The 14,748-nt window shown below is 35.5% G+C and overlaps 1 protein-coding gene across 1 annotated transcript in view; it reads right to left on the bottom strand.

Annotated features, from left to right (window-relative positions):
* The window catches only part of OPA1 (optic atrophy 1 (autosomal dominant)), a 56,025-nt gene that overhangs the window by 20,104 nt on the left and 21,173 nt on the right, over positions 1-14,748 (bottom strand). Inside the window, exons 10-27 of the mRNA XM_009701247.1 lie at positions 13,981-14,094; positions 13,570-13,650; positions 13,084-13,158; positions 12,681-12,752; positions 12,440-12,539; positions 11,771-11,901; positions 11,180-11,252; positions 11,016-11,088; positions 10,230-10,345; positions 9,554-9,618; positions 8,848-8,924; positions 6,724-6,889; positions 6,045-6,197; positions 5,309-5,417; positions 4,612-4,691; positions 3,314-3,454; positions 1,836-1,952; positions 438-531 (exon numbers count right to left, since the gene is read on the bottom strand). Coding sequence (XP_009699549.1) covers positions 438-531; positions 1,836-1,952; positions 3,314-3,454; positions 4,612-4,691; positions 5,309-5,417; positions 6,045-6,197; positions 6,724-6,889; positions 8,848-8,924; positions 9,554-9,618; positions 10,230-10,345; positions 11,016-11,088; positions 11,180-11,252; positions 11,771-11,901; positions 12,440-12,539; positions 12,681-12,752; positions 13,084-13,158; positions 13,570-13,650; positions 13,981-14,094 — 1,837 coding nt within the window. The remainder of the gene's footprint in view (positions 1-437; positions 532-1,835; positions 1,953-3,313; positions 3,455-4,611; positions 4,692-5,308; positions 5,418-6,044; positions 6,198-6,723; positions 6,890-8,847; positions 8,925-9,553; positions 9,619-10,229; positions 10,346-11,015; positions 11,089-11,179; positions 11,253-11,770; positions 11,902-12,439; positions 12,540-12,680; positions 12,753-13,083; positions 13,159-13,569; positions 13,651-13,980; positions 14,095-14,748) is intronic.

Below are 14,748 nucleotides of genomic sequence, written 5' to 3'. Positions count from 1 at the left end.
CTGTTCCATAAGCTTGTCTAGATATTACATAGCACATTTTGCATGGCTTAAAAAAAAATAATCCATTAGGACTGATTTTTTATACCAGACATTTTTAAATTAAAGTCTACAGCCAGACTGACCTGAGAAAAAAGAATATAGTCAGCATTTATTGAAATTCTTTCTGCCTGGAAAAAGATATTGACAGTTGGCATCATGTAAGCTGAAAATACTTTGAACTGGAGATTGTCTTAGAATTTGACATTCTATTTACATTAAATGATTTTAGTGTAAATAGAATGTCAAATAATTATTTACTCTACATCTTTTAATTACCTAACCAACACACAAAAATCAGCCAGCCATGCTAAGCATGAAAGGAACACATAGCTAGAGGAACACTGGAAAATTTCTAAACAATGTTTTGTTTCAAACACCTCAACTGACACAAGACTTACCTTCAGTGTTAGTAAGCTGCTGCCTCAGTGTATTTGCTGTAATTGCCAGCATTCGCTGTATTCGCCAGAAGAGGACAATATCATTACATTCAAGCTGAAACAAGGGAAGTTGTAGTGTCAGAACCCTGATGTTCAGTGAACATCCTACACTTACAATGATCTCTTGACACTTTTAGTGGCAACTGTAAACTCATGTATACATATTCTGATCTTGCACAAAAATCCCAGAGAATAACTGCTGTAAGTAACAAGGAAACACATCAAAAATACTTCTCAAGAACGCTGTCAGCCTTATTTAATACACTGCATCACCTTTACATCTACTGTTTTCAACAGAAAGAGTCATATCAAGGGATATAATGGAAAAATAATTTGCACAGACTATATGCAGGCTGGTCAGTATAACCTAATACTCCCTGGAACACCACACTTGTTCGTAGCAAACACATTGAAAGACAACAGCTAAACTCTATGCTGTGACTCCCTGTCTGACAAACGCTTCTGAAGACAGTGTTGGGCCAAGGGCTATATTTGTTACCAGACAAAATAGTTTCTACACCTGCAAGGATGGCAGGCAGGAGCACTAATTTCACAGTAGGACATCTTAAAAAGACAGTAACAAGACTAGGAAGTTAGGTGTCATGGAGAGGCAGCTCTCCACTCTTATGATCTCATTCTCTTAACCTCTTACAGGCAAAGGCACTTCTGCAGTAGTAAAGATTTTAATGAGAATCAGTGATTCCCATGGAGCCAGAAAAGAAAAACAAAACTCCACAAAAAGTGAGGAGCTCTACCTTTCCAGTAATTTCTTTTTGGTTTAAAATATAATGGTAAGAAAACTGTATATTGTTTTCTTTGTGAGACTTCGTGCATACTGTCATTTTTTTGTACAAGCTTGGGTTTACAAAACTAGGAAAGTAATTCAAAAGATCTGTTTGTAAGCTCTATATTTTCTCCTGTTGATCACATGTGGTTCCAAGTATTAAGTCTAAACACTTATTTATCATACTTATCCCATAAAACTCTTATTAAGTTTTTAGAATTTTTCATATCGGTGAGGATAATAAATATCAATGAGAAAGTGGGAGAAATGGATACCAGCAAGATATCAATAGCTCTACAGTACTTATTTTAACAGTGTAGTTTCAATATACATTGATAAGTAACAGTTACTTGGGTCATGGCTGATACTTAGTGGTCATTTTATGTAATTACCACGAGGATGGCATTTTATCAATTACAAGGCTTCTGTAAAACATATCTAAGATCACCGGCTATCTCAAGGAAAAGGATATAAAAGAAAGGTTAAGCTACTTTAAAGTATTTGTAGACTTTTTTTTTCAACTGAGATGGAAATACTAAGGCAAAACACCAGTGTATATCTGTTTTTCAATTTACCTCTGAGTCCACAAAATGCCTCTGATAATAATAGAAGCCTCTTCGACATAGATTGCAGTGGTTCAAAGCAGTCTTGAGGAAATATCTTCTATAAATTTGGTGCCATGTGTCTTTAATCTAGGAAAACAGTATTTAAATTGGACTAAATAAATACATACACTCAGTATCATGCATAGCTTAATGATCGCATTTAATTTTAAAATATAACTCCGAATTCCACTATTGCTGTCATGTAATATATGTTTAAATATTTCTCAGCAACTTGTCTGCAACTGGGATATGATTAATGTGTTAGTTACACTTGGCAAACATTACAAATGATTGTCAATTTAAAAATCTACTCTTCTATACTTGTGACAACTGAATGCTTAAAAATATTGTCTGCAGCCAAAATACATTTAAATGATACACTACAAAACAGGACAAATTGTTCTGCTCTTGGCATGATGCAAACTTCACATTAACACTGAGAATACATTGAGTGGTACCCATTAATTTATCAATTAAACCAGATTAAAGCATAGATAAATATTTCATGGGCCTTATGTAAACAAACATTTGTAACTTTTCTTGATTAGGCTTATTTATGTTCCAGTTCTTCAAAATTAAATATGTACATAGATATGACTCTTCAAAAAGAAAAAAAATTAAGAAAATCAGTTGCTTAGCTAGAAAGGAAACTCAATTTGTACTCAGTGTCCTCATGTAGAGGATGTGGATCACCACTCTGACCTTTAGAAAAAGGTACGGTAAGTGCTGTATAGGAAAAGGGCAGCAGGTATTTAAATAACTCTTCTACCCTGAATAAGTACATGAATTAATGTTGAAAAGGCAGCCAAAGTTACTGCAGAAAATAAATCACTGTTAAAGGAAATCTACATCTATTACTTATTAATGTTTGAATTCCCATTTATTTAGAATCTTACAGTTAATTAGATAGAAGGTCTAATTATGGTTAAGAGCCTTACCCTGCAATGAGATAAATCATCTTCCAGAACATTTTAAAAACACAATACATTCCCTCAGGGCACTCTAAAAAACCATGCCTTTTTCCAAGTATTTTTACAAAGTTTGCCTCTCTTCAATGTACCTGTGAACTTCAAACTGCACATACAACCACACTGAAAGCTTAGGAATGCACAATATGTTTTTATCCTATCTTGCTCAAAGGCCTTGATTCCACTATGTAACATCTGAACAGTAATTTTAAAAAGTCTTGTCATAATGCAGGTGAGAAAATCTGCTCAGCAGATTTCGATTTCTGTCTAAACTGACAGATTCCAAAGTGTTGTACTGCATTTGTCCGACAGCCAACAGAAGTGTGTGAATTGCGTGCAAGCAGTCATTTAGTAATTCATTTGGAAACATCTGGATTACAAATTCAGTATTTAGAAGGAGTCTTTTGTATGTGATTGAGAAAGAACAGTCAAATGTTCACAGAGGGCTTCCATATGTTTTGTTACAATTCTGCATCTTACCAGACATGGGTCCACTGTTATTCCTCTTGCTTCAAGATTCTTTCTGACAGTCGTTACTTCATCATTTGCCAGATAAGCTGCATGTTCTTCATTGCATTTGATTAATTTCTCAAGTTCATTTTTTGTTTCATTACGAATGTTCTAGGATAAGAATGTTAGTTAGAATTAGTTATTACAGATTCAGATATCATCAGCACCTCCTCAATAAACAGTCTACCTGCTCAATAAGATAGAACAAAAGATACCTTTGACACTATTAACTATTACATTTAAGTGACTCAAAATGGTATTTGTTCAAAGATATCTCAAATACAGTATTTTTAAATGGATAATTCACTGTCAACTGTTCACATTTTTTTCTTTTCATTATGCACAGAAATGCAGAAGAGGAAGAGAAGGGTGGAAAAAACCCCCCAATCATAGGTGTTAGCCTCCTTTCCCCTCCATGAACATCCGCTAGCGTGGTTTGCATTCACATATCACCTTGACACTGATAAAAACTGTAATTTTTGCCCAACAGCTAGCTCCATGTATTCATACCTTTAAGCTGCTGTTCCTTAAATTCAAGTAAGATAGGTTCAAGCAACTGCCTTTCTCCTGTACCTGGCTGCATACAGTTAACTGTAAAACTCCTTCCTCTGAAACAATTACTTTCTACTGTATTGTTTTAAACTCTACTTATTTCTCTAAAGTATGATTCAGTTTGAGAAATATCTAGAAAAAGTAACATAAAAAGCCCATCATCTCTGGGCACTGAATGGAAGTTGCTATTTAAATTCAAAAGAAATTTACAAAAGCTATGAGCAAACAAGAAGAGAGGTTATGATGAAAATAGTCTGTCAATCAGAAGATACAACTGTGACTAGAATGCTAGTGATAATGCTATCACATACTAATTAAATCCAAATGGAGCATGACAGGAAACTGCACGCGGCTTCTGCTTAAAAGGGATGCTTGGAAAGTATAGAAAAGAATAGCCCAGTTTCTACCCTGTTTTCATCAATTTCTTTCTGCTGGAAGAACTTTAATATTCAGGTCAATGGCATAATAGTAAAGATGTAATTCAACTGAAGAATGGAAAACAGTTTACAAGCCACTACGTATCTGCAATATGAAAAAAGTATACGTAATTCTGTGGTGCAATATTTAAAACAACGAAAAGTAGTTGTATTTGAAAGTAGATTTTTTTTTTTTTCAGTCATCTAAATAGTGTGAAGAGGGTTGGTATTTTTGAAAATTTACTGAGTTATAAAGTTTTCTAAAGACAGTGAATGAGAAATTCCCCCCCACCCTTTTACCTGTTCTTTGGTGCGGCCTATCCAGTATAACCATCTTTTTTTCCAGTCTGGACCCACCATATCTTCAATAACAGATTCAGCTAAAAAAAGAAACACGATACTAAATATCACTCGAAATACATGTAATCAGCCAAATTTATAGTTCTAAAATTAGGTACAAGATCAAGAATGGATAATTTATGTCCAAGAACATATGGTAAGCAATACTGAGTCATCAGATGTCTCTTACTTAAAGCATCAGTTGATGTCTTTTACTAGAATTTAAAAATGACTGCCAACCAGTGCATACTTCAAGGAAGTACATAAAAAACGTATCATCCCTCCACTAAGACAGCCCTCCAGGTTCCAAGTCAAGTGTTTGAAAAAACTTACCTTGTTGCAACTTGCAAAATTAGTTATGCTTGATAAACATATGTGGACCAACTACATTCCCTGAATTTATCCTATCCTTCTACATGTGTGTTTGTATCATTTTTTGACTCTACAGATATTACTTATCTTTCAGTTGCTTCATTGCAAGAGCAAGAGCATTAGCTTTTGAGGCTGTATTTTGCTATCAGTATCAGTACCATTTTAAACTGTCACCACTATCTCAGTTGTGCTGATAAAAAAGCTTGCACTGCAGTGAAGGGAACTAGATCTAGAAATTGGCCCAGATTAAAAAGCACACGAGAGTGGAATACATCACACAACTCACTGTCTTTGAGACGACTTTGGAGCGTCTCTTCCATAAAATGAATAGCTGCGTCCCACTGCTGTTTGTCAGATATTGACCGATCTTCTAAGGCATTGTGCTGGATCACTCGCTGCAATACAGAACATCGTTTTAGCATACAATACATAATTTATTCAGGATTTAGTAAAAAAAGATTTCTGGCATTCTCTTCATTTTTTGATGTCTATAAAAACAGCATGTATTGGGCATACAGGATTTATTTAAGTGGCACCTTTTCAAAGCACTGCCAAAAATATTTTCTTGTGCCTTTAATTCAACTCTCTTCTATAGCTTAGTATAAACAATGTAAAAAATACAGCAAACAATATGAAATCCCTCTGGATTACAGAATCTATAAAGAAGGTAATGAAATGCTGTTATTTTATGTGGCTATTCTTAAAATAACAAATGAACTGATGCTAAACAATTCTTACAAGGCTGTCCTTTGGCAGTCAGTGGATTATAGAGGACTTTGTTCCTGAACCAACCAAAACAACTTTATTAGATATTATTTAAGGCAATAATTAACAAAAGGTAATAATAAAATGAATTGAGAAACACTGAATTAAAACATTATATAGAAAAGGAGAGATAGACACATCTCCCTATCATTTTCTGACTACATTAAAAGAATGCAAAAATACTGAATATGCAGTTTTAGTAAAAATATTTCAACAGCACTTAGTCAACAATGCAAAAAAACCCCACTACATTATACCAGGCTATCCTCTGCTCTCTCATTCCATTTATGTCGTTTAATACTTTCTTCTTTGACAGCTTGTTTCAGTTTATCAAAGATATCATCATGCTCTTTTCCTTTTTGTTCTGTCATGAAACGGGCAAATTCTTCTTGCAAAGTCTCCCATGCCACCTGGAAAGTTAGCAAACAATGCCTACTGAAGTGGACCATTATATCATGCATCAGCTGTTAAAGGAACATTTTTGACAATTCTTGCAAATATGAAAATTTACATACCTTCTGAAAACAATGTACAAGCATAAGAGTAAGCAATTGACTTTTCCTTTGCTGCCTTATTGATTACTAATGAAGTCAACACTAAACTTTGCTTCACTATGTTGTAGCAAGTGGAATTCTGTTAAACTTGCATAAATATATTAAATATGAATATACCTAGCTTGAAGGGTTTAACCTTTTAAAAAGAAGGGTTTTCTGGTCTTTAATAGGGGAAATTCAACAGAAGAGCAAAATACAATGTTCCTGCTGTATATGCTTCTCAACATCAAGATCTTGATAGTCTTTTCTGACATGTAAGCTGGTTAGAAGAACTGCAGTCAGCCCTTCAAACCATCACCTTACTTCTGTGGAGCTATGCTTTCATCAACAGGCTTTGCACAGATTTTTAAATTTTTTTTTTTTAAAATAACTAAATTCTCACCTCTACTGCTTTATTAGGCAGTTGCTTGTCAGTCCACTGCTTCAGTTTGATGTCCACAGTGGTGTTAAATGTCCCTGAATTCATAGTCTGTGCTGCTGGAAGGTATATATTCTCAATCACATGAGTAGATACCCTTTCCCATAAAGTTTTCTGAAGAATCTCCTCCCTAAAATGGAAGTTGTAAACATGATGGTTTCCAATACAAAAGTATCTAACAGGTACACAATTTGTTAGAAACACTGAGAAAACAAGACTACAGAACATAGGAAATACTCCTTAACACCAGACACAACTTCAACCAAAATCTGCTTGGAACTAAGTACACAACTACACAATGTTTTCAGCAGCAAAGACAGCTTCAGAAGTTGGCCTCTACAACTCTTATGGCTGCCACTGCACTGCACAACAGTTCCTTGCAGCCTTTAATTAAATTTTGAAGCTGTCCTTCTGACATACCAGTATAAATGGGAATCAAAGCTAGTAGTTGGAACAGGTCTTTGGCACATTTAGGGAAGTAAAAGTATTTATACAAAATTAAAAGGAACTCAAGCATTTAAATGTTGAAAAAAGTCACTATAAATAACAATATTACCACCAGCAAAAAGAGTTTTCCTTAAAAAAACTAACTTTGCTCCAAATAGGATGATTTGGATAGTATTCAAATAAAGATCAATTACTGATCATTTTTGATCACGATTAAAAGAACTGGGGATGTGGCAAATTAATTTCACTTACAAGGTGTGCTGGAAACCGAATGTTATGGATTTTACCACTTACAAACGCACCGTAGCAGAAGGGCAGTCCTCCGATTAAGAACAAATGCAATCTCATTCCTTCTTTACTGACGTGTCAATAAAAATTGAACTTTTGCTTTGCTTAATCCAATCGAACTCAATTGGAATGAATGGAAATTTAAACAGGATAGAAATATTTGCATTCATGACATGCACTGCTGTTTTTAAGTTGCATGTAATGGCTAACAGAAACATTTTTTCATGACTTAGGTTTCCAGTTCTCCTTTATAGCTCATTAAGTGTTATAAATACTAGAACCACTACTACATTTTAATTTTCAACAGAAACGCACAGAAACATTCGTGTTATGCACTCACTTGATTCACAACATAAAACGAAGCAGACGAGACATGGGCCAGGGGACCATCAGTATCTATTACACAGCAAACAGCAGCAAACACCAAAATGGCAAGCCTGCCTTACATTTGGACTCAAACATAACTACAAACTAATGCACTGCCTACAACACTTTCTCTGAACACATCCACATGCCCAAAATTATTCTAACGTCATTAAGATTCATTTTATCTTGGTTTTAAATCTAGGACCAAGTAACAGTTCAAGTCAGGCTGCTGATGGCTAAGGCATTAAAGAAACCTTTTCTTTTTGTGTTTCTCAGTTGTGGTACAGGCTGTCAAAGTAATCCTTTATATTGGCTATTCTTCTCTCATCCTGCATCTGCAGTGGCTTTACTATGCAGTGATGCTACACTGTTAAAATACCTAGCCTAAGCTTGCTCTCTCTCACACCTATGCCTGCCTTACAAAGAAGCAGGACAGTGTTGTATGGTGCTACTTGGTTGAGGCTACCAAGGAAATCCACGTGTAGGATGAAATTCTTAAACATCAGGTCAGTTCTTTTTACAGCCAGGAATTACATAATCTTTCAACTTCCAAATCTTTGTTTCACAGAGATACAAAATTTCTTTTTTCCAAGATCATATATATTATTTTGATATGCACAATGACAATCCCCAAACATCAAGTTAAGAGGAACTACTGATTCATACTTCAAATGAACATCTGAAAACATCTTTATTATGACTGTTCCTTTTAATTTTTGAAGAATATCTATTGTTCATTATACTGCATAAAAACAGGACAAAATACAAACTGACATAATTTTTGTCAAGGGATTATACAAGTATTTGCTGATTCAGAATAATAACGAAACGGACTACTTCCACAGGGACAAAGGACATCATAATACATTGTCCTAAGAAAAACAGTTCCTTATTTGCATTTGAGAATTTTGTTTACTAAAACTCTTTCTATTTTAAAGGCAAATTTCTGTTAGTTAATAAAAAAAGGAAAAAAAGAAATTACAATACCAGTGCTTTGGTGTGACCTGAGTCAAACTTATGACTTCATCAAGAATCTCATTCTTTGCTTTTTCAAACAGTTCATTCTATGCAAAAGGAAAAATATGAAATAATAAGATTTTAAGTATAGTTTGATCGTGTTTCCATACAAAAAGTAAAAGAACAAAACCTATTTCTTATGGCTTTAAGCCTAAAATGATACCTTTTGGTCATGTTCTGGACAATGTATCTGCTTGTCATAAGCTACCCTGGTTTATCATACATCTTCCCACCCATCTCTTGCATGCCTCTGGCCAGGCATGGCATTTGAATATTCAGGATCTCTATAAAAGAATTAGAGAATGGGATCATAATTGTTTTGTTACTCCATCTGTCTGAAAGATGAGGGAATGTAACTCCTCTTTGCCAGTTCTGTCATGAGCACAAAGAAACATTGACCTATTCCTGTGGGCAAGTTAGGTCAGTTAACTGTACACTAGAAGACTGAAGGACTTGTTAAGCATTGAAGTATCACAATTTTGAAGCACACTTTCACAAAACAGAGAGCTCAGTATTTCCTTCTGCTAGAATAATTTACACTGTCCTCACATTTTAAAATGTCAGTACTTTACGTTAACTTTAAGAAACCTTTACAAATGAGATTAAATGGCATACATTTTAATTCAGCATCTTCATTACTTTGTAGCACACAAATTAAAGCAGTAGTGTAATTTACCCTATCAAGCTCTCGCAACCGGGGGTAATTATTCTTCCATTCAGTCTCAAGATTGAAACGTGTGGCTGCAAAAATCAGAAACAAGGCCTTAGTTAATTTAATTGTCTATATGCACTTCATGACCATCTTAGAAGTTTAGCAGCTTCTAAAATTGCCACAAATCTTGCTTATGACAAACCCTCCAAGAACTTTAAGTGCCTCTGCAAATAAGCAAAGTTTTTTGCTGTCTATGCTTAGATATTCAGTCTGCAAATTGCAGAATTCATGCATTGAAAAAATGTAGCAGAAAGAGAGCCATTCAACTTCCAGCTCTATATAAGTCAGTCCTGCCCTGGCTGATCAGATGGTATCTTTATATAGGAAGCCATTTTAAACAAAATCTGAATCCAGTGGAAGAACTGTATTTTACCCACAAAAGACCCTGATTTTTTTTCTTTATACTTATTTACTCCTTTGGCTTTTAGAGCAAGTGGGTCCTTCATACCATGAATTATCTTTTACATGTTTTTGTAAAGATTAACTGGGGCAATTACCAATTCATGAGAAATGGTGATCATATTAAACATATAAAACACAGTTGCCAAAGTATGCCAGCAAAACACACATTATGTATGTGGAAGAGCTAACTGTTTAACAGCAAGTTGCTATTTCAGTCGGTTTTTGAAAAGATGTTTACCTTTAAAAGCATCTGCTTGCTGCTCCACAGACTCTCTCACCATTTTCCAAAAGCAATCTGACACAGCAAGACTTAAGTTCTTTGTTGTTACCTGGTGTGCCTTCAGCATACATGTCCTTTAAACAAAGACAGATAGAAGAATTTCCTCTATGTATACCCATGCTTTCTGGCCCCCACTTTCTCCTCACAAAACAAACAAATCCCCCCCAAACCACCAAAACAAACCCCCAAAACACAAAACTCCCCACTACAAATAAATTTTTACTCTAGAGGTTGCAGTGCAAGTACTGCAGTCCCAAAGACCATCCAGCTTACTTTCCTGATAAATGCAAGCCTGTGAAACCAAAACTGCTCAGTGAACTTTCAGCAGAACACACAAGCTAACCCTTTGAGTACAACATTGTTGTCACACCAAGACGAGTGATATTTAGAGGCACTACAACTCGTATTTGGGCTGGATTCGATCCTCCCAGCTGTATCAAATGCCTAGATATAGGCTGGCAACTTGGTTCTTCTAAAGCCAATAGAGAGACACAGAAACCTCTGAGAAGAGGCTCAGAACTGCACTGGAATCAATTGCTACCTGAAGATGCCTTTGTCTCTTCATTGACTTACAGCTAGCGTTAGGAAACCAGGCTAACTTGGTTACCTCAACAAGAAACTTAATCTAAGCAGATTAAATCTCAAATAGTGTTTCTAGACTGCAATCATTTTTTTAAGTTCCACAAGAAAAAATGATATTAGCATTTAAGCTCATTTTAGTAAAAGTAATAAATAGCAACATACTTTAACAGCTTCGAATTTTGAAAAAATTCCTCTTCGTATTCTTTAATAGATTCAATGCTTTCACTGCTGTTTCCTGGAGAAAGAAGAGAGTGCTGCAACAGTTCCATTTAGACAGTTTTCTCTGCTATCAAGAAGAAAATAAGCAGAGCCAGAGCTCTCTTTACCTTTTCCAGTAACAACTGCAAAATAACCCAAAGCTTTCATTGGGAAGAGTTTGCCTTCAATTATTTGCTGGATCTATGAAAATAAAGGATTAAAAAAATATGCTTAACTTTGTACAGAGATACTCTTTTCTTCAGTGCAGTTTTAAAGCCAGATCTGGTTGTATCTATGTATAGACTACTGTAAGAAGCAGTTTGTTGTGGGACTATGAGTTCTACTGATATTTAAAAGAACAGGCATAACACAAAGAAAATATAACATAGCAAAACACAAAATGAAGTGAAAAAGCCTATCCTAGAATATCCTAAAGCCTTCTCAGGAAATGGAACTTGCTCAGGTCACTTGCATGAAAAGAATCAGTATTATAGCAAGCCGTAGCCAAGCTGTGACTGAAGTCATTACCTGATCACTAAAAGCAAAGCCTGAGAGAGATTAAAACCACCACCACGCAAAAAAAATCATACTGAATACAAAAATAAGCACTCAAAACCATCTAGAACAGGTAGGTGACGTCCAGTATTTCTGACAGCATCTCAAGTATTTTTCCATTAGTGACTTTGGCCATGACAATGAGAAAAATAGTTTCAACTCACCCTGCTTGGGCTAGCCACATTTTTCTCAGCAAGATCAACTTTAGTCAACACAAAAATTGTCCTTTTTCCTTGGGGATCCATTTGGCTGACTAAGTCTGTGACAATACTCCGTTCTGCATCCACTGATCCGTCTAAAATAAACAAAAACAAAGTTATATTTTAAAGACTATGTAATCTAACATGCAGTACTGAAGATATAGTAGGCATCAAGTAAGTTTCATGTAACAACTTAAAACCAGTAAAATTACACTTACATTCAATTTTTGGGTACACACAGTGAAAGTTTGCTTTGTTCCCAGTATCATAAAAAAAATCAGTTTATTGTAGCTGTACAAGTTTTGAACAAGTGCCAGCTTGCTCAAAATATTAAACTCTATTATTGCCTGTTGCCTTCAAAATCACTTTTGAATAAATCCTGAATTTTACTATCACCACCTTTTTTTTCTAATGATAAAAAACTCTTATCAAAAAGTTGCTTTTAGCCACAGATACCAAAGGTGCCTTAATTTATAAATAGACATTCCACAGCATGCTGTTTTGTACAATTAGCACAAATGGAAAAAAAAAAAATAAAAAAAAATCAGGAGAGTCCCCACAGTAACATAAGACTCACAATTAAAAAAAATTAAAAAATCCTGCTAGTTGGATAACCATCTAGACTCTTATTACCTTGGATACAAAGGATGATGGCATTAGGATTCTGCATGTAGGCCTTGCTGATGCTAAAGATGGTTTCCTTCGTATCTGGAGCCATACCTGATGTCACAGTCTTTAATATGTATATGGAGATATATATTTAAAGGAAAAAAGGAAACAGATATAAAAGAGAAAAACAACAGCTAACATTCTCACCAATAATGGTACCTCACTTGCACGTCTTAAAGTTTGGTTTTTCTTTTTGCAAACTTACACTAATGACTCCAGGTAAATCAACCAATACCATTCTCTGCAAACCAGGACCTTTCACACTTAAGGAGATGGTCTGTGAAGTAAAATTGAAGTTAAAGGTTTATACACACATCTACTTTGTATGTAATTACACACACAAACACACATATGTAAAATTACACAAATGCGTATTTACACACACATGCACTTTAAAACATCAGCAGTGCATAATTTTAAATAGGAAGTCCAGTTTTATATGCATGTAATTGTGATATAAAACTGATTTTAACAGTCCAAATATACTTCGTATACTGCAAAATATTAAGTACCCACAAACTCTATTCACCACAGTCTCCTATTTGAAGGATACTTACAAAAGAGACACACGTACAGATATTTGCCACTAAATATTTGACAAGTCTTACCTCAGTGCTAACAGTGCACCCTTCCTTCACGCTATTTCTCATTCTGATTTCTATTTCATTTCTCAAAGCTGCAAGCTGTTGTGAGAAAAGCAAAATATCAAATCTAAAATTCCTTGTAATCATGACAGAAGAAAAATCACCAACATAAGTAAAAAAGTTTACTTACAGATTAAGATCTCTATTTATAAATACTATCTCAAATGCATGTTGAATAACTAAGTCTGGTAAATGGGGTGCTAAATGACAGATCACCTGCAGACCACTGCATACTCCAAAAAATGTCTTGGCACAAGAGCTCCTCCTACATTTCATCCACTTCAGTGCCAGCCCAAAAAACACACTAAGAGATAATTTAATAACTAATACAATGGTTTGCACCACTAAACATATTTCATTCTAATTAAACGGGCTAAGAGCTCAAAGATACAAAATTTCTCAGAAAATAATAGAAGTCACATTAACTTCCAGTCACTTCTTTATACTTACATCTTCTTCCTTGGTCAGATCAAACTCCCGAGAGCTGTCTTTGAATAAAGCCACATGGTGAGGACCTTCACTAAGGGTTACCTAAATGGTAAAAGCCTTATATGAGAAAGCATGGTAAATCTAACACAGAGAAACATGAGAAGTACATAGCATATGTACACTTCCCACTGCAGACATACAATTGTATGTAATGCTTATTTACCAAAGGACTACTTATAGTAGGAACTGCTACAACTCTGATAGTATATATGGATCATATATAGGCCCGCAGAAATTTTGTTACTGATTGCAACAACTCACTTGCTTAGAGGCCATTTTATAAAGGAATGTTCACATATAGTTCAATTAATAGTATAATCAGAGGGAGAACAATATGGCAAATGCTGGCTCAGAGATTATGATGTTTCTTACCTTAACAGGAGAACGTGTCATCATCTCCCCAGATCCTCGAGGGAATATGCGGGCTTGGGCGATCATTTCTAGCACACTGGTTTTTCCCGCACTTTGATCTCCAACCACCACCACCTTAAGTGAAAGTTTAAACAGCCATTGGCTTTCAGCAGGCATTTTGGAAGCTTAGACAAAAGCTGACTAAAAAGATGTTAATCTCTATCAACACTGGCTCTATTATGTTTGACAATAAATGCAGTGGTTTAAATATGGAATCCTTGAAGAAATACTAACTTTTAGTCATGCAAAAAAATGGACTTGTGATTAAGACAGCACAGTCCACAAAGCATCCTACAGGCCTAACATGCCAGGCCACCTAAAGAAGAGACGAAGGGCTTGCTGTTCTTGTGGCAGGCAGTTCTGCTCTCCTCATATGAAATCCTTTCAGCAGGCAAAACACTGAAGACTACTCATCTGGTAGATCCTGCTTCTGCCTGGACAAGGCTGAATTCTGATGTAGCTGCTGTCATTTACCCCTCCTACTGGCTTCCTATAGAAGTCACCAGTGCTACGGGTGGTTGTGCACACAGGAAGTATTCCTGGCTCTCCCCTACAGCAGCAGTCAGGCTAGCCCAACACCTTCTTCATGCTAGCCCTTCCAACAACACTGGGGAGTTAGCTGGGGCACCTGACCTTCTCAGCTCCACTGGTACACACTGGGAAACAACAGCCATTTAATAATGCTCAGAAGGCTGGGGTGCCCTCACTGAAACCGTTTAAAATGAAAAG

This window comes from Cariama cristata, unplaced genomic scaffold (genome assembly GCF_000690535.1).
Source record: "Cariama cristata isolate BGI_N322 unplaced genomic scaffold, ASM69053v1 scaffold16995, whole genome shotgun sequence".
Classification (NCBI taxonomy): Eukaryota; Metazoa; Chordata; class Aves; order Cariamiformes; family Cariamidae; genus Cariama; species Cariama cristata.
The sequence above is the reverse complement of the archived record's forward strand: the minus strand, read 5'-3'. Positions and strand labels throughout refer to the sequence as shown.